Source organism: Patella vulgata, chromosome 1, assembly GCF_932274485.2.
Source record: "Patella vulgata chromosome 1, xgPatVulg1.2, whole genome shotgun sequence".
Taxonomy (NCBI): Eukaryota; Metazoa; Mollusca; class Gastropoda; family Patellidae; genus Patella; species Patella vulgata.
This window is the reverse complement of record NC_065879.2, coordinates 51,367,725-51,394,702: the sequence shown is the minus strand read 5'-3', so window position 1 is coordinate 51,394,702 and position 26,978 is coordinate 51,367,725. Positions and strand designations below refer to the sequence as shown.

The window sequence follows — 26,978 nt, the reverse complement described above, 5'->3', positions numbered from 1 at the left end:
CGCCATGCAAAGGCGCACAGATCATCAGACTCATTTTTTTTTAATTTTCGATTTCGTTTTCGGTGTAAAATTAAGCTATTTACAACCCATCCACCGTCTTCATATTTCAAAATATTTCATCATAACTTTCATAACCTCGTAGCAATAACCCATACAAAGAGAATGTATGTCAAAATTAGTTTGTAATATCAGCAGTTGTCGAGAAATGGGCAATTTTGCATGAGTCACATTTCGTGCTATTTTGCCTGTACAAGAATCAATTATTATTCAATTTTCAATTTTCTTTCACCATTTGATGCCGAATGCCACGTTTGACTAGATTAAACCATTTTAACACCTTTACTTTCACCGGAAGTGACGTCATTTGGGCAAAAACTGAATTTTAGCCTTCAAAACCGATATTTTTTTCAAATGAGTCGTATATGTTATTTGTTTAAAAGTATGATATTTAATTTCAATCAACAAATAGAATGAACCCATACGACCATATAGATACCACAAAATGGGTTCTAACTTGTAAGGTTTCAGAGAAATAGATGATTTTCTACTAGTCACTTTTCAAGGTTTTTGGTCTATAACAGTGTCAAATATTATTCGATTTTCATAAAATTTTCACCATGTGATGCCTTATGCCATTTCTGATTTCATAAAACTAATTTAACATTTTCATTCTCACCGGAAGTAATGCAATTTTAGCAAAAACTGTATTTTTAGCCTTCAAAACAAATATTTTTTTGAAGTGAGTTATATTTAGTATTCGTTTACCATTATGATATTTCATTTCAATGGAAATATAGATTGGATCAATACGATCATAAATATGTCAAAAAATAGCTTCTAGCCTCTTCTCTTGCAAAGAAATAACCAATTTCGCCAGGATCACTTTTTAAGACTTTTCGCATTGAAATGTGGTCGTATATTGTCGTCGCCCCCGTCCGTCCGGCCGGCGGTCCGGCGTCCACAATTGCTTGTCGACGCTCTAGAGGCTAAAGTTAATATCTGATTGACTTTAAATTTATACACAAATTTACGAAGAAGCCTATTGATTTTCAGCGATTTCCAATATTTGCTGCCAGAGTTATGGCCCTTGATCACTTTGAAAAATCTTGTGGATGCTCTAGAGGCCAAAGTTAATATCCGATTGACTTTCAATTTATACACAGTGTTTAAGGTCATGAGACGAAGAAGCCTATTGATTTTTAGCGATTTCCGATAATTACTGCCTGAGTTATGGCCCTTGATCACTTCAAAGAATCTTGTGGATGCTCTAGAGGCTAAAGTTAATATCCGATTGAGTTTAAATTTATACACAGTGTTTGAGGTCATGAGACGAAGATTCCTATTGATTTTCAACCATTTCCGATAATTACTGCCAAAGTTATGGCCCTTGATCACTTTGCAAAATCTTGTGATGCTCTAAAGGCTAAAGTTATAATGCGATTGACTTAAGATTGATACACAGAGTTTAAGATCTTGAGACGAACAAGTATATTGATTTTCAATGAATTTTTATGACTTAAACAGTTAAATCCATGATATTAAAAGCTTTGCATACAAAACGTTAGCATGGGGCAGAACTTTATAAAAACCAAACAAATTCTAATAGTTTTCTGATAATTACTTCGTGAGTTGTTGCTCTTAATCAGATTTTAGTGTATTATAAATGTTTCATTACCGAAAAAAGTAAAAATATGCGACAACCCTTGTTGACTGCCCGGACGATTTAGTTGCTGTGGGCGTATGTTTTGTTGCCTGGCAACCTATCTTTATTACAGTTTATGGGTTCTAAATTAATTATTTATTGCCTGATTTGTATTAAACAAAAGCTCATATACTCCTTGGTGCAAATTCTCAACTTGTTTCTACCTATAAAGTTTTCTGTCGGCACCGGAAGTGGCGTAATTACCTAAAATTTAAATTTTGACTGGTCGGGAGGTCTTTTCCTAAGGAAAAATCTTAATTTCTACAAATCTTATCAATGAAGATGACTGCTCCTACTACAGGCGCAAAATATGTCGGGCTTAGTTTTTAGGTGTTTTTTTTATATCAGTTTTGTATTTGCTCCATTTGGATTTAAGGTTGAAAAAAGGAGTAAAAATCAGCTATTTACAACCCATTCATCGTCTTCATATTTTAAATTATTTCTACGCAACTTTCATACAGTTCCTCCCAAATTTTTGGGACCGAAATCGCCGCGACTCGGTGAAAAAAAACTCTCAGAATTCTCTTAGATTTCACGGTGAAATTTCGCTTGATTCCGCGGCGATTTATCTCTAAGATTTGCTAGGAATTCACCGTGTTTGTCTAGGAATTCGCCGTTTTTCTCTAGGAATTCACGTGTTTCGATAAGAATACATCGTGTTTTGCCGTGCTTCCCGCAAGGAATTCGCGAGCCTACCTTAAGCTAGGGTCGAACTAATATTGTCTATAATAAATTAAAGGAGTTGTAATATAGTAATGCTCCCGAGAAACGTGTACATGTATAATGTACAGGCAGGTTTGAATAACGAATGAGTAAGGTAATCTCAGGAAGACATTTACCGGCATTCTGTATCGGTTAGGATTTTTTCTCCAACGCACTTTATACATACATAACGCCGGCCAAAATGTATGCAAACTATGAACAACTAAACATATCAATTTATCTTCGTTTATAACTTAGATGTAATCCGTCAATTTGGGGCTGCTATCAAATCCAAACTTTAAATTATATACGATGAGCTTTTACACATTACTTCATTACTCCCAGCTTCGGTTAATCTAAATCAATCATCCATACAGCACGTACAGTAAATCACTCCGCATGTCGCGTAACGGTATGTTGCGTGGTCAGAAACGCGCCAAAAGATTGGGACTACATGTACATGTATATTCTTACGCTGTTTTACTCGGCGAATAATATCCGCTGTGACAATATACATCTACTTTATGTCACCCAATTCATTTCGGTGGGAGCAGATATTGAATAAAGCCATTTCACACACACATACGTGTACATTACATGCGCCTCATATATTTATACAATATCCACGAGTGTGTTAATTCTCGTCTTCACCCCGTTATAGTTTACTTATTTTGAGTACACTTTCTGAATGATTCCATTCTTTTGTACGTCCAACTTGTCGATTTCCTACTGCATATACATGTACCCTGCAGTCCATGCGAAATGATATTTTTTTTACTGGACATTTGGGCAGGTATTATTCCAACTATTGCTGGACCGAATGAGATTTTACTGGTCCAAAAAGTTTCATACCCAAAATATGCATAAAATAAGTAATAATGGCCTAAAACTCGAAAAACAACAAACAGTATTTTCATTCTATTGTTACTTAATATTATCTATGATACACGTAAATCATTATTATTTTCTATCAACAATAGCTTGGACTTATAATTAAATTTTTATCGCGCCAATATTTACAATCGTTTTACTGTTCTATAAACAGACCGCGTAAAAAAAATGTAATCCCTTAGATGACAATCGAGTCTACCAGAAGCCAATGTTATTAATACAATAAAAGGACTTTCGTTTTAGTCTGGATTAACCTAGCCTATTACTTACTAGACTAGCTCGATATACGGTACTACGTACTCGAGATAAGATTTTGTTTACATTTTAAACAATAGTGAAATTAACACAATAAATTAAACGAGAATTCAACAGTCCGTGCACGAAGTGCCGTCAGTCAGTGCCAATACGGCGATGATTTAATATTTGTAAGTTGAGTGTCCGTTAACCCGTCCACAAGCAAACCCGTCCACGGTTAAGGTAATACCGGTACTTGACTTGTATATTATTTAATTGATTAGAATAGATCACTTTTACTCATTGGTTGTTGATATTGTTTTATTTACCTAATAATCAACAAGGTTGGCTCGCCATCCCGACAGCGATTAGTTCGAGTTCAAATTCTTTATTCCTTTAAGCCAAAGACTCATCAGGTATAACATATAGTACAAACAAATAAATAAATACAATATGTACAAAAACAATATAGTTCACCGATGTTTTTGTAATAAAGAACAATAGTATTGTTTGTTGATTAGCGTTTTGATTTTAGACAAAATGGTAAGTTAACCAATGTTTTTGTAATAAAGTAGACCCGTATTGTTTGTTAATTGACTTTATCCCATGATTTAAAAAATTGGCGATGGTTAATATTGGCTCAATTCCTTAAATTGCGCTGGAGCCCCTTTTTAGATTAATTGAATTCGCATAAAAACAACAAAGAGTGGCTACGTGCGATTTTATTCTTTGATCTTGATACACGGGACATTTCTGTTATTCAAACAAATCTGCACGAGAATGACAACATACAAGTTGACAGTTACCATTGGTTTGGGGTTCATGAAGAATAGGCTCTTCTATCATGCCTACAGTTATTCTTTTCTAAAATAAAATGAGTGCCTTGGATTTTTGTGTGGATTTGATAGCGGTTATACTTTACTAATATTCTCTGACATCGGAGACTTGTGTCGCGTTCATTTCATTTTTGCGGTAAGTACGAGCTTCTTAGTCTGATTTGAAAGCGCTTTCGACTCCCGTTGCAAGTTCTAATTGTCACTTTTGTGACTTTCGCAGTGTACCCCCTCCCACCCATATTATTTTAATACGTCATAATACATTATTATCATATACCGGTGACAGTCAAGATTTGCTAAATACTTTTTGCCAAGTAACACAGCGTAAGAATATATAGTCCCCGTGTCGAACCCAACATCTCATGTTTTCGCGCGTTTCTGACCATGTGACGTACGGTTAACCGCATTGCGGAGTGATTTACATGTATGGCACTGTGATTTATGAATGGTTGATTTAGATTAACTGAAGCTGCGAGTAATGAACTTATGTGTAAAATCTCATCGAATATAATTTAAAGTTTGGATTTGATAGCAGCCAATAAGATGAAATGATACGTTTAAAAAATTGTAAGTTATTCATTGTTTGCATACACGTACATTGTGGCACCACGTTATACATGTACAGTGTGTTAGAAATACGACCGTAGCTGCCTCGCCAACGGTTAACATATCTTGTATTCAACTTAAATAAATTACATTTTTCGTCAACATGCTTCACCGCGAAACACCATAATTCACCGCGAAACACCCTATTTCGCGGTGATTTGGCTAGCTGCTGTTTCGCTAGCGATTCTCCAAGATTCCACCGTGAAATAGTGTTTTTCTGCGGTGTTCGGCGATTATAGTCCCAAACTCCAGCACTGTAGTGTAATTCTGTAGCATCAATCCATACGAGGACAATGTATGTCAAAATTAGATTGTAATATGCGCAGTTGCAAAGAAATAGGCAATTTTGCATGCGTCACTTTTCACATTTTTTTGCATGTAAAAGAGTCAATTATTTTCAATTTTTGTTACCATGTGATGCCTCATGCAACCTTTGACTAGGTCAATCCAATTTAACATTTTCACTGTCACTGAAAATGACGACATTTATACGACCATACAGATATCACAAAATGGTTTCTAATTTTTTCGGTTGCAGAGATATAGGTTTTGGTCTATAAAAGTGTCAATTATTATTCGATTATCATAAAATTTTCACCATGTGAGGCCTTATGCCATTTATATTTTCATAGAATTAATGTAAAATTTTTATTATCACCGGAAGTAATGTAATTTTGGCAAAAACTGTATTATTAGCCTTCAAATTGTTTTGAAGTGAGTTACATTTATCATTCGTTTAACATTATGATATTTGATTCCGATGGACATATAGATTGGATCAATCCGATCATATAGATGTCCAAAAATTGTTTCTAGCATCTTCCCTTGTTGAGAAATTTCCCATTAAAATGTCAGCTAACTTAGCAGTAAGTTAGTAACAAATTTTGTAAGGATCACTTTTTTGACATATGTAACACATGGTTATAAATGAAATTAATATTGCTGGGTAACTGGCACCGGAAGTGACATAAGTTCAAGGGTAATGTTGCACTGGTGAAACCCTTCATTACTGCATCGCAGCTCTAGTTTTTACACCTTTTTTCGCCTTATAATCTAAATGTCCCGAAAACAAAATCGAAATTAAAAAAACTGAGTCCGATGATTTGTGCCCCTTTGCGTGGTGCATCCTTTTCGTAATATCAAATTTTGAAAAAATAATATTTGCTTTCAAAAAGTTGTACTGAACAGTCAAAATCTGTCAAATTTGTAGTTTTTGCTGATTTTACGTCACTTCCGGTGCCGACAGGAATCTTTACCGGTAACAAAAAAAAATGACATTTTGGACCATGCAGCATATGAACTTTCTTTTGTACAAATCGAATAATAAATAATTAATCGAGGACTGAAAAACTGAATTAGCCAATTGCGGCCAAGGAAAATTACGGACACAAAAACTGTTTACATTTTTTAATCAAATTGGATAACTATTCAACCCTGGGTAAAATGCCATATAAAAAATATTCATAAATAATAAAAAAAATTAGTAAAATTTTAAATTTCCGAAATTATGAAGATTCGTCGACAATCAAAAATCAAAAGTAGCACAGCTATGTGCCTGGTCTCTGGCTATGTCAAAATGCATCATATGTTAAAATTCGATGATTATTGTTAATACTACGGCATTTTTTTAAAAAACGATAACTTTGGTGATTTCGGACATTATGGATTGTCACAGAATACCCAAAATAGCTTTAATCTCTAAGTCACACCAACTTTTCAAATAAAACCGAAGAAATCGTATCGATCCGACATGTAGTTTCTGAGATACAATCAAATTGGAAAAAAAAAAAAAAATAATTATAACTAGATCTGCATAGCAGATATGAAAGCTTTCATATTAACTGCAAAGGGGGTTATTAGGATCTATTGAAACAATAAGTATAAATGTCATCAGGTATCTGAAAAATAACATTTACCTTATGAACAAGATGGGGAAAAATACAGAGTATGTTAGATAAGACGATGTGGTAATCTGTTAGATAAACATACATGGAAGTATATGTTAGATAACTACAATTTATGATATATTTTAAACCAAGGAAGTGGCCTTTCTAAAAATAAAAAAAAAAGGAAAACATGATTGTTTATTTAATGTTGTTAATGACAAACATGTAATCATGTACATTTTTTAAATGAGAACAATTATGCTACATGTATGAATAACTCTCAAAAATTATGTTTTCATCAATCCAAGTATTTTTTTATTTGTATTACTTGATTTATACTGAATAAAGATTACACAAACATACAAAATGGTGTTGGCTGTGTGACTGAATTCCTCGTTGAGAAGTGGTATCGGGTGTCCCATAGAGAAGAAGCAAACCCTCCTTGTGATACACTTGTGAACATTTTAAAAGACCCATTTCGCTGTGTTCCAGAAAAATTCCCATTATAGCTACTGCATTACATGGTTGTTGTTGGGGGAAAGGTGGGTCTTTTCTATTGGCAATGATTTACTTTTTATAGGCCCACATTGAAATGTGGTCGTATATTGTCGTCGCCCCCCTTTTGCTGTTAATATCCGATTGACTTTAAATTTATACGCAGTGTTTAAGGTCATAAGACGAAGAAACCTTTGATTTGCTCTGCCCAGGCAACGTTCCTGTGCTCCGATTGCCTTCAAATTTGCACAGAATGTACCTTGGGATTCTAGCTATCACATATTAAAAATAGAAGAGTGTTGGATTCCGAGAACGTTCAAAATAAATTCAAAACCCACCCCCAACAATCAAAGGTTTTTTGCTTAAAAAATTGCCGTATTTTATCGAATTTTTATTGTTCTTGATATCTGAGGATTTTCTCAATTTACTATGTGATAAATATCATCGCGGCGCAGCCAACCGCTAGAAATTCCAGAGATTTGGACCACCGGAAGGATGCCTCAGCAGTCAAAAAAGGTCAAAATAGGCGATTTCGGTTTCTAGTGTCGATACATCGTTACGGTCATTTTAAAAAATTGTCTTTTAAGGATAATGTGTATAGTACCAATACCTATCACATACAGAAGAGGCGATAAAACCTCTTTGCATTTGCAATTTCAAAATTAATTAAAACCAATATTAAATTCCGAAAATCGTTTTTTTGCTAAAACTCTTTTTTTTAATCGGATCAAAATGGGAGTAAGGCACAAAGTCCGGGGTGGTAATGGGCGTATTGTGTCCAAATTTCATGGTTTTCGGACAATCGGTGTCGGTGTCACGGCGAAATTCCACTTTTTTCCCCTCATGGAAGCCGTAAATTGACTTGAAGCCAGGGTCCTTGAAGTTGTACAGCTGCACCCGGTGACCGATATTTATTTAACGGGGAATAAGTGATAATTCATATTATAGCAGTAAATAATTAAAATATTTCATTGGGATTATAATAATATGTATATCTTGTCTGGGTACAGGGTTGAAACCAATATTAAATTATGAAAATCGTTTTTTTGCTAAAACTCTTTTTTTTAATGGGATCAAAATGGGGGTAAGGCACAGAGTCCGGGGTGGTAATGGGCGTATTGTGTCCAAATTTCATGGTTTTCGGACAATCGGTGCCGGTGTCACGGCGAAATTCCACTTTTTCCCCTCATGGAAGCCGTAAATTGACTTGAGGCCAGGGTCCTTGAAGTTGTACAGCTGCACCCGGTGACCAATATTTATTTAACGGCGAAAGGCAGGTGACAAGAACAAACGACTTGAATGAATGCATGTATCACCTTGAAATTTTCAGGGTACCTAGGTACCAACGTGAAAAGTTGCTCGCCGGAATTTAGTACTCATGGTACCTTTGGTTCCAGCGTAGCGCATGCGCGAAATCAAATCCAGATTAACTCGAAAACAACCCTGTCGGCACGAAAAACATCAAAGGAGAAATTCAAATTTTTGAAATATTCAAATATCAAACGTTCGACCATGATCCAGGCTATCCTGAAATATATTAATTTCGGTAATAGGAGACATATTCTCTAGGTCACGACCAATTGTATATGTTTTCAAGCCCATAAATGTGGATTTTTCACTAATTGTCATTTTCAATTCAAAATGGCGTCCATCATTTGCCGGAAATCAAAATTGTGTTCTCTACCGTTTTTCGGCTTTCCTTCAAGGATTCGGAAAATATAATTGCCTTGTCTGTAAGTAAAATATCAAAAAAGCCTTATGTAATTTTCACATTTCAAGATGGTGGCATTTCCGGTTTGAGCTACAAACTCAATTTTTTGTGTACGAATCAGGCAATCTGACCTATATTTCGTCGAATTTTTTGAAAACTTTGATCCTTAATTTCATCAAGGGGAGATAATTTAGAAAATTTCTAATGATATTTTTGAAGTCGTATTGATAAGATCTACTTACATTCTAAATTTCATGAAAATCGTGCAACTATTAAAGAAGTTGTCAAATTGATCTCAAATTCCAATTCAAAATCACAGCTACGAATTTTCGAAATTCGAATATTCGAAATTGCAGATTTTAAGTAAATGTTTCAAGGCACCCCTCAAAAAAAGAATTAGTAAAATAGGTCAAATAGTTACAAAGTTACAGTAATGTAGGTCAAATGAATTTGTTCGTAAAATTCGGTAATTTCGGATTCGAAAAACGATTTGGAAATATATTTAATCAACATTCGCACCCCATTTTTGGGGGGGTAGGTCAAAGTTTCAGATTGATGCTATGGTTAGATTCTGAGAAATCCGATTTGTAGAAATGACACAAAAAAAAAATAATAATAGGAAAAATGAGCAGAGCTACATCAAACCTAATTTTGAGTCCCTCAGTGATAAATAACTTGATTCAAAATCGTATTATAGCCCCAACGACGATTTGATGAATGGAGACCGTAACGTTACGACAAAGTCTAACACTGTAAGTACCAAATAGTCATACGAGATATGTGCATCTCATCAAATTCAGCTTATACCATACCCACAATAATGTTACGGAGTCAGTGAGTTCAAGTTAGACAATACGCTGACCTTCCACTGACCATGCTTATAATATAAAATCTGTCAATGACAGCTGATTCATTGTTTAGTTTTTTATATGATATATTTAATATCAATAATATATGTATATGCATGCTTTATTTTACTTTACACGACCTCTAAAAATGCCCCAAATCGTAAAAATACGACTTTTTGGATTTCGATCTCCTTTTTTCGGCTACCCTGGACATTTTCAAAAAATGATACAATGATTTCACACAACAGGCCAGCTATTAGCCTCTCGATTGACAAGAGTTTCATCGCCCTCCATTCATTATAACCAATGTCATCGTGCCCTAAAGAATCAACAAATCAGCTTGCTTATCTCTGCTTACCCTAGGCAAAAAATGCTCATCTTTGAACTCAATCATGACATTGACCTAGTGAACGCCTACACCAAGTTTGAACATTCTAGCTTAATTAGAAGGAGAGTTCTTGTGTTCCAAAGTCCCGGCCCTTCAAATTGCTTCTATTTTTCATTTTCAATTCAAAATGGTGACCATCACGTGACCGAAATCAAAATTCTGATCCGATAGATTTTTAGGCATTCCTTCCAGAATTCCGAAAATATGACGCCCGAGTCTGTAAGTAAAATAGCAAAAAAGCCTTTTTGATTTTTCACGTTTAAAGATGGTGGCACTTCCGGTTCGATCGACAAACTCCATATTTTGTGTACGAATCAGTAATTACTTGTCTAGTATCGAATTTTTTTTTTAGGTCATTCTGACCTATATTTCGACGATTTTTTTGAAAACTTTGATCCTTAATTTCACCAAGGGGAGATAATTTAGAAAATTTCCAAGGACATCATTGAAGTCGCATTGGCAAGATCTACTAACATTCTAAATTTCACGAAAATCGCACAACTATTAAAGAAGTTGTCAAATTGGTAATAACTTCCGGTTCGAAATGACAGCGACGAATTTTCGAAATGCCAAAATCCGAAATTGCAGATTTGAAGTAAATGTTTCAAGATACTCAAAGAAAAAAGAATTAGTAAAATAGGTCAAATAGTCACAAAGTTACAGCATTGTAGGTCAAATGCATTCCTTCGTAAAATTCGGTGATTTCGGATTCGTAAAACGTTTTGAAAATATATTTAATCAACAGCCACCACCCATTTTTGGGGGGATAGGTAAAAGTTTCAGAACGATCCTATGGTTAGATTCTGAGAAATCCGATTTGTGGACAAAACACAAAAAAAAAATAACAATAATAATCTTAACAGAAACAATAAGCTTTCATATGTAATATGAAAGCTTAATAAGAACTAGACCTGCAAGTAGCACTGAACCGGATTTCAGGAATCAGACAGGAAGTGTGTCATACAATAGCCTATTTATCGAGCTACCAAATGATACTTTAGATGTTTTGATCCGGTCACACCCGACGGTGAAATCCTGATTGTTCCAAGAGCACCGATTTTTTTTACTGTCTTTTTATTTTAAATATCGAATATTTTTTTTGACTACTTCCTGTTTACGGATCATTATCGGAATAGATTTAACAAGTGGTATGGGAACTTAACTTCCTATACTAGAAGTTTCAGAAAGATCCATTGGACAGTTTTACCTCCCTTATACCACTAGAAGCAGATTTACAGATATAACGATTTTTCGACTTTTTCAAAGACTGTGGCCCTTTTGGACCATTTATACTATATTGAGGCTTTTATATTTGGAATCACACCATAGACCACCGTTAGGACTCTAAGTAACAGAAGTTTAAGAAAGGAAATAAGAGTAATTTTCGAGATAAAAGCGTCTGAATAGGCTCCAAAAAGGAAAATACTAGATTTTCAGCATCTCATAATATATTACGTAACCAGCGATTTTTTACCATTGAGATGTCATAAGATCACCCATTGTTGGGGCTATCCAATCACACTTTAGTTGTTTTGATTCGTTGAAATATGGCGTTGAAATCACTTTTTTCGCAAGATCACCATTTTTTACTTTTTAAGTTGTTTTTTTCAAAATATCGGATATTTTTTCGACTACTTCAGGTTTTTGGATCATTGTCGGGATAGTTTTAACATGTTGTTTGGATAGTTAACTTTCTGTACCAGAAGTTTTAGAAACACCCATTGAGCTGTTTTCAAAACAAAGAATAATAGAAGAGCATTTTCAGTAATTTGAGGATTTTTCCACTTTTTTCCAAGATTGAGGCTCTTTTTGGACAACTTATGTTATTTCAATGCTTTTATTTTTGGACTCACGCCATAGTCCACCCACAGGACTCTGAGTAAAAAAAGTTTAAGAAAAAACGTAGTTGTTGTGTTTGAGAAAAAGGCCTCTCAAAATGCTCCAAAACGGAAAATACTAGATTTTCGGCGTATCATAATTTATTTTCTAGCCATCTAAATATTATCATTCAGATGTCATATGATAGTCCATTAATGGGGCTATCCAACGACACTTTAGTTCTTTTGGTCCGCTAAGATCTGATGGAGAAATCAAGTTTTTCGCACGAGCGCTAATTTTTTTTAACCTTTTTCTTCATTTTTTGAATACGTCCGGTATGGAGATTATTTCACGATTTTTCGACTTTTTTCGATTTTCAGTCCCTTTTTTATCCTATTCCAGACATTTCAAAGACTTATTGGATGTTTTCATGCACAAGACTACCAAAAGGACTCTCGATAGAGAAAGTTAAAAAAAAATTGTAGGTTAAGTTTTTGAGATAAAGGCGTCCAAAAACGCTCCAAATCAGAAAATACTTGATTTTCAGCTTGTCATATTTTGCTGCTTGGTCATAGTATCCGTATAAATTGGGCATCATACGACAGTCCATTGCTCAGGCCACTCAACTAAAGCTTAATTCGTTTAATCCATTGATATTGGACGGAGAAATCGAGTTTTTCCCCAAACCACCCATTTTTTGCGTTTTTTTTCGGAATATCTATCATTATTTCGGCTATTTCCGGTTTCTGGATCGTTTTTGAAATTGCTTTACCAACCGGTCTGACTATATAGCTTTATGTTCCAGTAGTTTCAGAAATATCGATTTATCCTTTCCCAAAAATATAAGGGTTGGGAAATGGGCAGAAAATTCGAAAAATAAAGGGCAATAACTCTGAATGAAACTTATATTTCTGGAATCGGATGGTCTTCAGGTATCCAAAAATGTAGGTCAAGTTTGAAAATTTTGCAGAATAACAAAAATTGTCTCGTAAACAACGTATTTTCAAAATTCGAACGACAAAAGCCATAGATGAATGTTCGAAATTGAAAAATGTGAGATAGCCATTATCTCGGAAAAGATTTGGGTTTCCGAAAATGTTATTTGTTTGAAAATAGGTAAAGAATTGACGAAACCACGGCCGATTTTCAATTCTGGAAAAAAGTACAAAATTCGGTTACTTCCGGTATGCGCAGAAGTTTCAAAATTGTTTTATCAAGTAGCCACCACATGGTTTCCCCATAGAAAATTTGGTTCCAGATCGATATCTGTTTTCGATCATTGAGAAATAGGCGAAATGAAATGAAATGGGGTTTAACGTCCTACTGTTCTGCTCCTAACCTGGGCTAATGAAGACGGTGAGAAATAGGCTCCCGCGAAAAAAAAAAATAATAATAACTAGATCTGCATAGCAGATATCAAAGCTTTCATATAAACTTCAAAAGGGGTTATTAGAATCTATGAATCAACAACCACTCTGACGGAAGATATTCTCTGGGCTAAAAAATCTTTTTTCTCTCAGCTACGAGAGATACGTAGAATTAAACCGGCCCAGAGCCGACCGTGTTGATACGAAGCCGCTTATTTGACATTGACACATAACTGAAGGTGAATAGGCCTACCCGTCCAGTTAATACAATGGGCAATCTCACATCGGTCCACTAAAGAGAGGCACATGCTAGTCGCCCCCTACTTCCCCAAGACATTTAGTCCAAACCTTGACTCTCATACATATAAACCATTTGGTACTACATGTACATGTATTTCGTACTTATATCATATTAAACCCCTCGGCCGCCATGTTGAATCACACAGTATTTAACGTTCTATATCCTAACATCTTTATGAAATCAACGACAAATCTAAACTTGGGCACTCCAACCATTTTTATTTTTACATCATTCAGTTTTTTTTAAATAAGTTCTATCACAAATTATAGTGAAGACTGGACCACTAAACTAGTTACCCATCAGTTTTTCTTTGTGTTAATGCGTTCTACATTTTCAAAGCAATGATTCTTATAATGTGCGAGCCGCCATGACACCGGCGGATATTATAACTTCGATAGGCGAGAAACTTCAGGTAGCAGTTGGGTTTCATCAAATCATATAATTATGCGGTACGGCTTCACCTTTATTTCAATGGGAATTGGTTTATTATATGTGCAGTGCAGTTTTAGGTCAGTTTATGTGTAAATTAAGGGAGCTATACATAGGCCAGTAACCTTTTTGTAGTCATTTGACTAAAAAAAACTTGCGGAAAGGAACTCCGTAGGACAAGCCACTACTGTGGCAGGAGTAAGGCGGAAGACATCAGTAGTGGAACCATTTCTAAGTTAATCCCGAAGTGCGTTGCTATTGTAAGAATATATAAAATCGGGTTTCCGTTCCGCTTTTTTTTTGCTGTAGTTTGAGTAATGAGTTAGAGCGTATATTTTGTAGTCAAAAAATCATTGCAAATAGAAGACCTCATCCCCACCACCACCAACCTGTAATACACTAGCTAGCTTGTGTATTTCCATATTCCATTTCCGAGAGATAGATAGAGAACACGCGAAATATAAAGTGATTTTTCTTACAATCAGGGACCATAATTCATGAAGTTACGATTCGATATGCGCAAATATCGAAAGGAACCATATCTTTGGGTTATAAACATGCATGTCAAGTTTCATCAAAATCTTTCACTGTGAAAAACCGGGGCTAAGTCATCTGAAATCAAACAAATTTTACAATGTAGGTAGTGAAAACAAAATGTTATGTTAAGCGTTGTTCGAGGGTGGGGTGGGTGCATAAAATTCCAAATGCAAAGGGTTATTTTTCGTGCACGCCAATATGCACACAGGATTTCGATTTTTCGTCCTACCTAAAAAACTGCACGCAAAGTTAGTTGTCGGGCCTTCGGTCAAGAACCACAGACAAAGGGAGAGAACGGGGACCTCTGTTTTGCATACCATCCAAGCGACTAGGCACTAATCCTTGTACCATGGACGATGGGACGGGCGTTTTTCGTCCCATCGAAACGACTAGACACAGATCCTTGCTAGGCCTTCCATACTTCACCACTGCCAACGGGGAACCACTTTGACCTCGGGTTTTCGTACCATCCAAACGACTAGACACTAATCCTTGCAAGCCCTTCCGTTCTGCAGCAAATGAGCCACGCTGGCCTCGTTTTGTCGTAACATACAAACGACTAGACAATGTTTCATAATTTAGTCATGTTCGCGTGGGTGGGTTGGCAGCAGAATTGATATGTACATGATAGTGACACGAGGAGGGGGGGGGGCGGGGTGTACACAAATCACACAAATCAGAGCTTTGTAATACACGCATATACTTGATATACTAAATACACAAATGGCTGAATTTCGAGACATTTCTGGCACTCTTTTATCACATAATGAGAACACTGCATTAATTTCTATATATCAATAAAATATGCCTCAGACCCATTGTTTATTTTTAAATTTGAATTAGACTCGTAACAAAATATATTTTCTGGCAACAAATAGCATATAAATAAAACTAGATTTACTTTCTGATTATTTTTTTTAAATGAAATCATTCCAGGGCTTTTATTGACATTTCAGAAAATGTAGAGTTGGTCCCATGCACTTGAGGCCAAGGTCCTTGAAGTTGTACAGCTGCACCCGGTGACCGATATTTATTTAACGGGGAATAAGTAATAATTCATATTATAACAGTAAATAATTAAAATATCCCATAGGGATTATAATAATATGTATATCATGTAGGTGTGCATGTAGGTTAAAATTGTGACCTCTGTAAATAGGCCCGTTCCTTGCATTTAGTTTTAGAGTTAGGAGTGCTAAAATTGAGAGAGCGAAATGGGGTTGATCGACCACTCGACACAAACTAGGTCATTTCGGGACTAACGTATGGTTCAATTTTATTTCAATAATTCGCTTGCGCGTAGGGGTCTAGCAGTGGGGGGAAACCGGGTGATCCTGAAAAAATACACAGGTTGGACGGGCGACCTACTCCTTGTCACGTACGGAAAGATACCCCAGCAGTCAAAATAGGTCAAAATAGGCGATTTCGGTTTCTAGTGTCGATGCATCGTTACGGTCAGTTTAAAAAATTGTCTTTTAAGGATAATGTGTATAGTACCAATACCTATCACATACGGAAGAGGCGATAAAATCTCTTTGCATTTCCAATTTCAAAATTAATTAAAACCAATATTAAATTCCGAAAATCCTTTTTTTGCTAAAACTCTTTTCTTTTTAATGTGATCAAAATGGGGGTAAAGCACAGAGTCAGGGGTGGTAATGGGCGTATTGTGTCCTAATTTCATGGTTTTCGGACAATCGGTGCCGGTGTCACGGCGAAATTCCACTTTTTTCCCCTCATGGAAGCCGTAAATTGACGCAAGGAGTAGGGTCGCCTGTCCAACCTTGTGGGTTTTCTCCGGGTCCTCCGGTTTCCTCCCACTGCTAAAGACCCCTACGCGCAAGCGAATTATTGAAATAAAATTAAACCATATGTTGGTCCCGAAATGACCTAGTTTGTGTCGAGTGGACGTTAAACCCCATTTCTCTCTCTCTCTCTCTCTCTCTCCGTAAATTGACTTGAGGCCAGTGTCCTTTAAGTTGTACAGCGGCACCAGGTGACCGATATTTATTTAACGGGGAATAAGTGATAATTCATATTATAGCAGTAAATAATTAAAATATTTCATAGGGATTATAATAATATATCATGTCTGGGTATTACAGGGTTAAAACAATATTAAATTCCGAAAATCGTTTTTTTGCTAAAACTCTTTTTTTTTAATGGGATCAAAATGGGGGTAAAGCACAGAGTCCGGGGTGGTAATGGGCGTATTGTGTCCAAATTTCATGGTTTTCGGACAATCGGTGCCGGTGTCACGGCGAAATTCCACTTTTTTCCCCTCATGGAAGCCGTAAATTGACTTCACACAACAGGCCAGCTATTAGCCTCTCGATTGACAAGAGTTTCATCGCCCTCCATTCATTATAACCAATGTCATCGTGCCCTAAAGAATCAACAAATCAGCTTGCTTATCTCTGCTTACCCTAGGCAAAAAATGCTCATCTTTGAACTCAATCATGACATTGATCTAGTGAACGCCTACACCAAAGGCAGGTGACAAGAACAAACGACTTGAACGAATGCAGGTATCACCTTGAAATTTTCAGGGTGCCTAGGTACCAACGTGAAAAGTTGTTCGCCGGAATTTAGTACTCATGGTACCGTTAGTTCCTGTGTAGCGCATGCGCGAAATCAAAACCAGCTAAACTCGAAAACAACCTTGTCGGCACGGAAAACATCAAAGGAGAAATTCGAATTTTTTAAATATTCAAATACCAAACATTCGACCATGATCCAGGCTATCCTCAAATGTATTAATTTCGGTAATAGGAGACAGATTCTCTAAGCCACGACCAATTGTGTATGTTTTCAAGCCCATAAATGTGGATTTTTCACTAATTTTCATTTTCATTTCAAAATGGCGTCCATCAGTTGACCTAAATCAAAATTCTAAACCGATAGATTTTTAGGCTTTCCTTCAAGCATTCAGAAAATGTAACTCTTATGTCTTTAAGTAAAATATTGCAAAAGCCGTATGGACTTTTCACATTTTGAGATGGTGGCACTTCCGGTTTGCTCGACAAACTCCATATTTTGTGTACTCATCAGTACTGTCTTAGCTAGTACAGAAAAAAAATTTCAAGGCAATCTGACCTATATTTCGTCGATTTTTTTGAAAACTTTGATCCTTAATTTCACCAAGGGGAGATAATTTAGAAAATTTCCAAGGACATCATTGAAGTCGCATTGGCAAGGTCTACTAACATTCTAAATTTCACGAAAATCGCACAACTATTAAAGAAGTTGTCAAATTGCTAATAACTTCCGGTTCGAAATGACAGCGACGAATTTTCGAAATGCCAAAATCCGAAATTGCAGATTTGAAGTAAATGTTTCAAGATACTCAAAGAAAAAAGAATTAGTAAAATAGGTCAAATAGTCACAGAGTTACAGCATTGTAGGTCAAATGCATTCCTTCGTAAAATTCGGTGATTTCGGATTCGTAAAACGTTTTGAAAATATATTTAATCAACAGCCACCACCCATTTTTGGGGGGATAGGTAAAAGTTTCAGAACGATCCTTTGGTTAGATTCTGAGAAATCCGATTTGTGGACAAAACACAAAAAAAAAATAACAATAATAATCTTAACAGAAACAATAAGCTTTCATATGTAATATGAAAGCTTAATAATAACTAGACCTCCAAGCAGCACTGAACCGGCTTTCAGGAATCAGACAGGAAGTGTGTCATACAATAGCCCATTTATCGAGCTACCAAACGATACTTTAGATGTTTTGATCCGGTCACACCCGACGATGAAATCCTGATTGTTGCAAGAGCACCAATTTTTTTACTGTCTTTTTTTTTTAAATATCGAATATTTATTTGACTACTTCCTGTTTACTGATCATTATCAGGATAGATTTAACAAGTGGTATGGGAACTTAATTTCCTGTACCAGAAGTTTCAGAAAGATCCATTGGACAGTTTTACCTCCCTTATACCATTAGAAGCAGATTTACATATATAACGATTTTTTGACTTCTTTTCAAAGATTGTGGCCCTTTTGGACCATTTATACTATATTGAGGCTTTTAAATTTGGATTCACACCACAGACCACCGTTAGGACTCTAAGTAACAGAAGTTTAAGAAAGGAAATAAGAGAAGTTTTCGAAATAAAAGCGTCTGGATAGGCTCAAGTAACAGAAGTATAAGAAAGGTAAAAAGAGAAGTTTTCGGGATGAAAGCATCTGAAAAGCCCTCAAAAATGAAAATACTAGATTTTCAGCGTCCCATTATATATTGCCTAACCAGCGAATTTTTACCATTTAGATGTCATACGATCGTCCATTGTTAGGGCTATCCAATGACACTTTAGTTGTTTCGAAATCTTACGTAGTAATCACTTTTTTCGCAAGATCACCATTTTTTTACTTTTTATGTTTTTTTTCTCAAAATATCGGATATTTTTTCGACTACTTCCGGTTTTTGGATCATTGTCGGGATAATTTTAACAAGTTGTTTGGTTACCTAACCTTCTGTACAAGAAGTTTCAGAAAAATCCATTCAGCTGTTTTCCATAGAAAGAAAAATAGAAGAGCATTTTCAGTAATTTAAGGATTTTTCAACTTTTTTCCAAGATTGAGGTTCTTTTTGGACCACTTATATTATTTCAATGCTTTTATTCTTGGACTCACGTCATAGTCCACTGATATGACTCTGAGTAAAAAAAGTTTAAGAAAAATCGTAGTTTTCGTTTTCGAGAAAATGGCGTCTTAAAATGCTCCAAAACTGAAAATACTAGATTTTCGGCGTACCATAATTTATTTTCTAGCCATCTAAATCGTATCCTTTTAGATGTCATATGATAGTCCATTAATGGGGCTATCCAGCGATACTTTAGTTCTTATGGTCCGCTAACATCTGATTGAGAAATCAAGATTTTCGTAAGAGTGCTATTTTTTTAAACATTTTTTCTTCATTTTTTGAATACGTCGGGATAGTTGTAATAACCGGATTGGCTTATCAAATAGCCACAGGGCTATGTAATGAAATATTACATTATCTGATCAGATAAAATGGCCCTGAGAAATCCTATGTTCAAAAGAGCCAAAGAGCCAAAAATGTCAATATATCGAAAATTAAATTTAAATATTTCAATACATATTATACATCGTTAGAATCGTAATTAGGTCAGCTATCTGAATGTGTAACTTTTTTGTAAAAATTTGTTTAAATAATAAAGTAATAGAGCATTTTTCAAAATTTCACGATTTTTCAACTTTTTTCGATTTTCAGTACGTTATTTTACCTATTCCAGACATTTCAATGTCTTATTAGATGGATTCATGCACAAGACTACCGGAGGGACTCTCGATAGGGAAAGTTTAAGAAAAATCCCTGGAGCAGTTTTCGAGATACAAGCGTCCAAAACCGCTCCAAATCAGAAAATACTTGATTTTCAGCATGTCATATTTTGCTGCTTGGTCATACTATTTGTATAAATTGGTTATCATACGACAGTCCATTTCTCGGGCCACTCAACGAAATCCTTTTTCGTTTAATCCATTGATACTGGACGGAGAAATCGAGTTTTTCCCCAAAACACACATTTTTTCGACTACTTCCGGTTTCGGGATAGTTGTTGAAATTGCTTTATGCAGCGGTCTGACTATATAGCTTTATGTTCCAGGACTTTCAGAACTATCGATTTATCCTTTCCAAAAAATATAAGGGTTGGGAAATGGGCAGGAAATTCGAAAAAAATCGAAAAATAAAGTGCTATTACTCGGAATGAAACTTATATTTCTGGAATCGGATAGTCTTCAGGTATTCAAAAATGTAGGTCAAATTTGAAAATTTTGAAAAATAACGAAAATTGTCTCGTAAACAACGTATTTTCAAAATTCGAAGGACAAAAGCCATAGATGAATGTTGAAAAATGTGAGATTATCTCGGAAAAGATTCGCGGTTTCAGAAAATGTCATTTGTTTGAAAATAGGTAAAGAATTGACGAAACCACGGCCGATTTTCAATTCCGGAAAAAAGTACAAAATTCGGTTACTTCCAGTATGCGCAGAAGTTTCAAAATTGTTTTATCAAGTAGCCCACCACATGGTTTCCCAATAGAAAATTTGGTTCCAGATCGATATCTGTTTTCGATCATGGAGAAATAGGCTCCCGCGGAAACAAAATAATAATAATTTTAGTAAAAACAATAGTCTTTCAGACGAAAGTCTGAAAGCCTAACTAGATCTGCTACTGTCCCATGCAGATATGAAAGCTTTCATATTCATCGTCACGTGACATGGATTATATCAAGTATCTTAAAAGAAAAAAGAACAACAAAAAATAATTATCAAAATCGGTGAAAAAGTCGCGAAGTTACCAGTCTAAATATAGTGAGAAACATTGCACCCGGGCAACAAAATAATCTGAAAACTAAAGGGAAATAACTGAGAGTTGGATTGCTGTAATCGGAATGACTTTCCGTTCCAGAAGTTTCAGAAAAATGGATCAAGCCGTTTAAAAATGGGACGGATGAGAACATGAAACGAAAATGGCGGGAAAGAATTAAAAAGGGGCAGGAAAATATCAAAAAAATAAATGAAATAACTTTAAACGGAACTAACATTGTTTGAATAAGACTGACCTTAGCTGTTCGAATATTTAGGTTAAATTTGTAAATTTTGAAAATTAAAGGCATAAATTGTCCTGTTAACAACTTTGTCGGCACGTAAAAGGTGAAAGGCGAAATACGAAATTTTGAAAATTTTCAAACACCAAAAAATCGATCTTGATCTCGAGCTATCCTGAAATGCATTAATTTCAGAAATAAGAGACGCATTGAACATATTACAGCCTATTGTGGTTTATTTTCACGTCTGTTCAAGTGGATTTTTCACTGTTCTTCATATTCAATTCCAAATGGAGACCATCAGTTGACCGAAAATCTTTTTTTTTTTTTGCTAAAACTCTTTTTTTTTTAATCTGATGAAAATGGGAGTAAGGCACAAGGTCCAGGGTGGCAATGGGCGTATTGTGTCCAAATTTCATGGTTTTTGGACAATCGGTGCCGGTGTCGTGGCGATATTCCACTTTTTTCGCACTTACTGAAGCCGTAAATGGCGGAAAAAGCCGAACGACAGGAACCATGTGAAGAACAAACGACATGAACGAATGCAGGTATTGCCTTGAATTTTTCAGGGAACCTAGGTACCAACGTGAAAAGTTCCTCGCCGGAATTTGGTAGTCATGGTACCTTTGGTTCCAGCATGGCGCATGCGCGACAGGGGTTGATTTGCTCTGCCCAGGCAACGTTCCGTTTGTCCGATTGCCTTCAAATTTGCACGGAATGTACCAAGGGATTCTAGCTATCACATATTAAAAATAGAAGAAAGTGGAATTCTGAGAACGTTGAAAATAAATTCGAAACCCACCCCCACCCATCAAAGTTTTTTTGCTTAAAAAAATTGCCGTATTTTATCGAATTTTTATTGTTCTTGATATCTGAGGATTTTCTCCTTTTAATATGTGATAAATATCGCGGTGGAGCCACCCGCTAGAAATTCCAGAGATTTGGACCACCGGAAAGATGCCTCAGCAGTCAAAAAAGGTCAAAATAGGCGATTTCGTTTTTTTCGATACATCGTTGCGGTCATTTCAAAAAATTGTATTTTAAGGATAATGTGTATAGTACTAATACCTATCACATACGGAAGAGGCGATAAAATCTCTTTGCATTTGCAATATCAAAATTAATTAAAACCAATATTAAATTCCGAAAATCGTTTTTTGCTAAAACTCTTTTTTTTTAATGGGATCAAAATGGGGTAAAGCACAGAGTCCGGGGTGGTAATGGGCGTATTGTGTCCAAATTTTATGGTTTTCGGACAATCGGTGCCGGTGTCTTGGCGAAATTCCACTTTTTTCCCCTTATGGAAGCCGTAAAGAGCAGGTGACCTGGGTGCCAAGAACAAACGACTTGAACGAATGCAGGTATCACCTTGAAATTTTCAGGGTATCTAGGTACCAACGTGAAAAGTTCCTCGCCGGAATTTGATACTCATGGTACCTTTGGTTCCAGCGTAGCGCATGCGTGAAGTCAAAACCAGCTAAACTCAAAGCAACCTTGTCGGCACGGAAAACATCAAAGGCGAAATTCGAATTTTTGAAATATTCAAATACCAAACATTCAACCATGAGCCAGGCTATTCTGAAATGTATTAATTACGGTAATAGGAGACAGATTCTTTAAGCCACGACCAATTGTGGATGTTTTCAAGCCCATTAATGTGGATTTTTCATTATTTTTCATTTTCAATTCAAAATGGCGTCCATCATTTGCCAGAAATCAAAATTTTAATTCCAATATATGGGCTTTTCTTCAAGGATTCATAAAAATATAATTCCCTTGTCTGTAAGTAAAATATCAAAAAAGCCTTAGCGACATTTCACATTACAAGATGGTGGCACTTCCGGAATGGGCTGCAAACTCCATTTTCTGTGAACGAATCATTAATTTCTCCAAGGGGAGATAAGTTAGGTTTTTTTTAATGGTATCGTTGAAGTTGGGTCAATGAGATCTACATACATTCCAAATTTCATGAAAATCGTACCAATATTAAAGAAGTTGTCAATTCTGTTTTACTTCCGGGACGAAATGTCAAAAATCGGAAATAGCAGATTTGAAGTAAATATTTCAAGGTACTCAAAGAAAAAAGAATTAGTAAAATATTTCACATAGTCACAGAGTTATTGGTATGTAGGTCAATTTCTTCATTCGTAAAATTCGGTGATTTCGGATTCTTAAAACGTTTTGAAAATATATTTAATCAAAAGCTGCCACCCAATTTTTTGGGGGGTAGGTCAAAGTTTCAGAAAGATCCTATGGTTAGATTCTGAGAAATCCGATTTGCAGAAAGTACACAAAAAAAAATAATAATAATAATAATCTTAACAAAAACAATAAGCTTTCATATGAAATATGAAAGCTTAATAATCTTAACAAAAACAATAGTGTTTCACACAAGCTACGCAGTGTGAAACCCTAATTAACTATGCCAATTTTGCAGTTTATGTATACAATAGTGACTTTGCCAGAGGCTGTGGAAATCCTGAAAATAAAAGTGAATAGCTTATTTGTTCCACATTTTGCCACCTGGTGGCGCGAACAGTATACATTGGACAATGAGTGTGATGCTAAATTCATAATCTTCACCAAAAGTTGTCTTAGATTACAAAGTTAGAGAGTCCTACTCCTATTAGAAATGTGAGTTTAAATCATCCGAAACCGGGAAAAAAATACTGAATTTATGATCCGTTTTAGTACCCTAATTTCAAATGGCCATAACTCAGCGCGTTTCCAACCTAGAGAGGCAAAATTTCGGATTTCTTAGTTTAAGGCCATATACTATAACATTATTTTTTATAATTTTTTTGGAGGGGGTCATGTACCCACCATTGGTCCAGTTGACATGGAATGACCCAGACTGAGTTCTGTTTTGAACATTTTCTGCTTAGGTTAAGCAGAGACACATGTAAGCAGTTTGTTTTGGAAGACAAAATCTTTGATTCTAATGGGGTGAGAGTGATGAAACTTGATTTATTGTTTCGTTACAGTACCTATCATACCCTGAATAACTTTGATACCAAGCACTTTATGTGCATGTTAAGCTGGTTGATAATTATTTGATTGGTTGAGACTTTGAAACATGATATCTGACATATACCAAGACTCGACATTAATGATTTCCCGAGTCAATGAAAACTCTAATTTTGAGAAAGTGGTTTTTCTTTCCTACAATGTACCTGTCTGATTGTTGTCGACAAAGTCAAAGAGTGAACATAGAGCCCTTTATACACGGTATATCAAGACTCAGTTGACTTCAATTCCAAATGTTCAATGCAGCTTAGTAGAAATTAAGAGGGTTTGTTGTTTTGTAGAGCAGTTATCCTGCATTGATAACATATTTAGAATGCTGTATTATAGTTCTGGACTAGAGAAGTGTAAAATTGCCAGAAAGTTGATTTGTATTTTGTTTTATTTGCAATTGTTTAGTGAGTGGCTGGAGTTACAGATTTCCAGAGCCCGGCCAAGGCCCACCCTGTGAACTTCTTGATTTAACAGCTAAAATTGAAGTCAGACAGTTTCAAGATGAAAGGCAAATAGTATGTGATTTAGTATATCTAATTGTTGTCCCCCGCCTTTTGAAGAAAGCAGGGGACTATTAAAATGGGTCTGTCAATCTGTCTGTCACACTTTTTGGGACACAATAACTCTCCTAATTGAGCTAGAATGTTCAAACTTGGTGTAGGTGTTTATTAGGTGCATGCCTTTTCTGTTTCCGGTAAGCAGGGATAAACAATTTGATTGGTTGATGCTTTGGGACACGATAACTTTAGTTCTAATTAAGTGAGAGTGATGAAACTTGGTGTATAGTTTCATTACATCATACCTTGACTAAGTTAGATAATGAGCATTTTCTGCTCAGGGTATGCAGAGCGATAAGCAATTTGATTGGTGGAGACTTTGGAACACAATAACTCTCCTTCTAATTGAGGTAGAATGTTCAAACTTGGTGTAGGTGACTATTAGGTGAATGCCTTGACAGAGTTCGATCATGCGCATTTTCGAACAACACGAATGTTTGATGAAAAATGATTATTGTGTCGTTTTTTGTTGAAAATTGCCACGATAAATAACTCGGTGTAGCAGTCGCTATCATGTGCCACAATAGTCGTTTGACACGATAAGCCTGCTCAATGTAATATTACATATAAAATTAATGGTATTTATTTGTCATAAACAATCGATGTCAAAACGATATACTGCCACGATGTTATGAATGTTGAATATTTTCGTTAATAATATGGACGCTTTAGTTCACATTGTATAGTGAGAACACGCGTTTTCACATATTCTGCACGATATATATGCGGTTATATTATTATTACGGTGGAATGAGAATCCGGTCAGACAGAAACTGAGAAAGCCCTCATCGTCCTCCTAGTTCTACTCCCGGGCCGTGTCAAATTCCAATGATGAAAAATGCCGTAGCAGAATTGAACTGTTTGGTTTGCGCTGGCTTTTACCATGGCTTTGCCGTTTGCCATGTTAAATTTCGAGCGCCGAGTTTGTGTACAGAGAAGGACGAAGGGCTTTAAATACGACTGTGCGGCTTACTTCGATTTTTTCTTTGTGCTGGGCGGCAAAAATAGTGCTGGGCGCAAGTGCCCGGCACCGCCCGGTGTGGGCACATCCCTGAGTGTTCCATATATGCACTCAAAGCCATTGAAAACGCAATGCCAAATTCAAATTTATTTACTGCAATAACTTTTAACAAATGTACATAACAATTGACAAAATCGAGATAACAAGCATCTGTGGATAATTTCATGAAAGAATTACTACAGATGCACTGAACCGAAACGTGAGAGAACCATGAAACAAAGCAGGGTTCAGCTGAAGTCAATATCGGGTATGTCCACCCGAGCTCTTACACATCAAGAAGAGGATACAATTATCAATCATGATGGAAACAAGACATACAGAATATAACAATAAAAATTTGTCTACTAAATGCAGCCATTTTGCTCGGCGAAAACAGATGAGATAACGATAGTTGAAGTTGTCGAGGTACAGTTCCTCCCAAATGTTTAGGACCGAAATCTCTAAGATTTCACGGTGAAATTTCGCTTGATTCCGCGGCGATTTTTCTCTAAGATTCGCTAGGAATTCACCATGTTTCTCTAGGAATACATCGTGTTTTGCCGTGCTTCCCGCACGGAATTCGCGAGCCTACCTTAAGCTAGGGTTGAACTAATATTGTCTATAATAAATTGAAGGAGTTGTAATATAGTAATGCTCTCGGGAAACGTGTACATGTATAATGTACAGGCCGGTTTGAATAACAAATGAGTTAGGTAATCTCATCAAGACATTTACCGGCATTCTGTATCGGTTAGGATTTTTTTCCCAACGCACTGTATACATACATAACGCCGGCCTAAATGTATGCCAGAATGAAGGTACAGTAAATCACTCCGCGGGTCGCTTAACGGTATGTCACATGGTCAGAAACGTGCCAAAAGATGGGACTACATGTTTATTCTTACGCTGTGTTACTCGGCGAATAATATCCGCTGTGACAATATACATCTACTTTATGTCACCCAATTCATTTCGGTGGGAACAGATATTGAATAAAGCCATTTCACACACACATACGTGTACATAACATGCGCATGTCATATATTTATATGGGGGGTTGGATGGCCG

General features: G+C 35.9%; 1 protein-coding gene across 1 annotated transcript in view; it reads left to right on the top strand.

The window, feature by feature from the left end:
- LOC130010740 (uncharacterized) overlaps positions 1–26,978 on the top strand; it is a 171,969-nt gene that overhangs the window by 35,421 nt on the left and 109,570 nt on the right. The window contains exon 3 of the mRNA XM_056098733.1: positions 24,759–24,868. Within this exon, the coding sequence (XP_055954708.1) occupies positions 24,759–24,868 (110 nt within the window). The remainder of the gene's footprint in view (positions 1–24,758; positions 24,869–26,978) is intronic.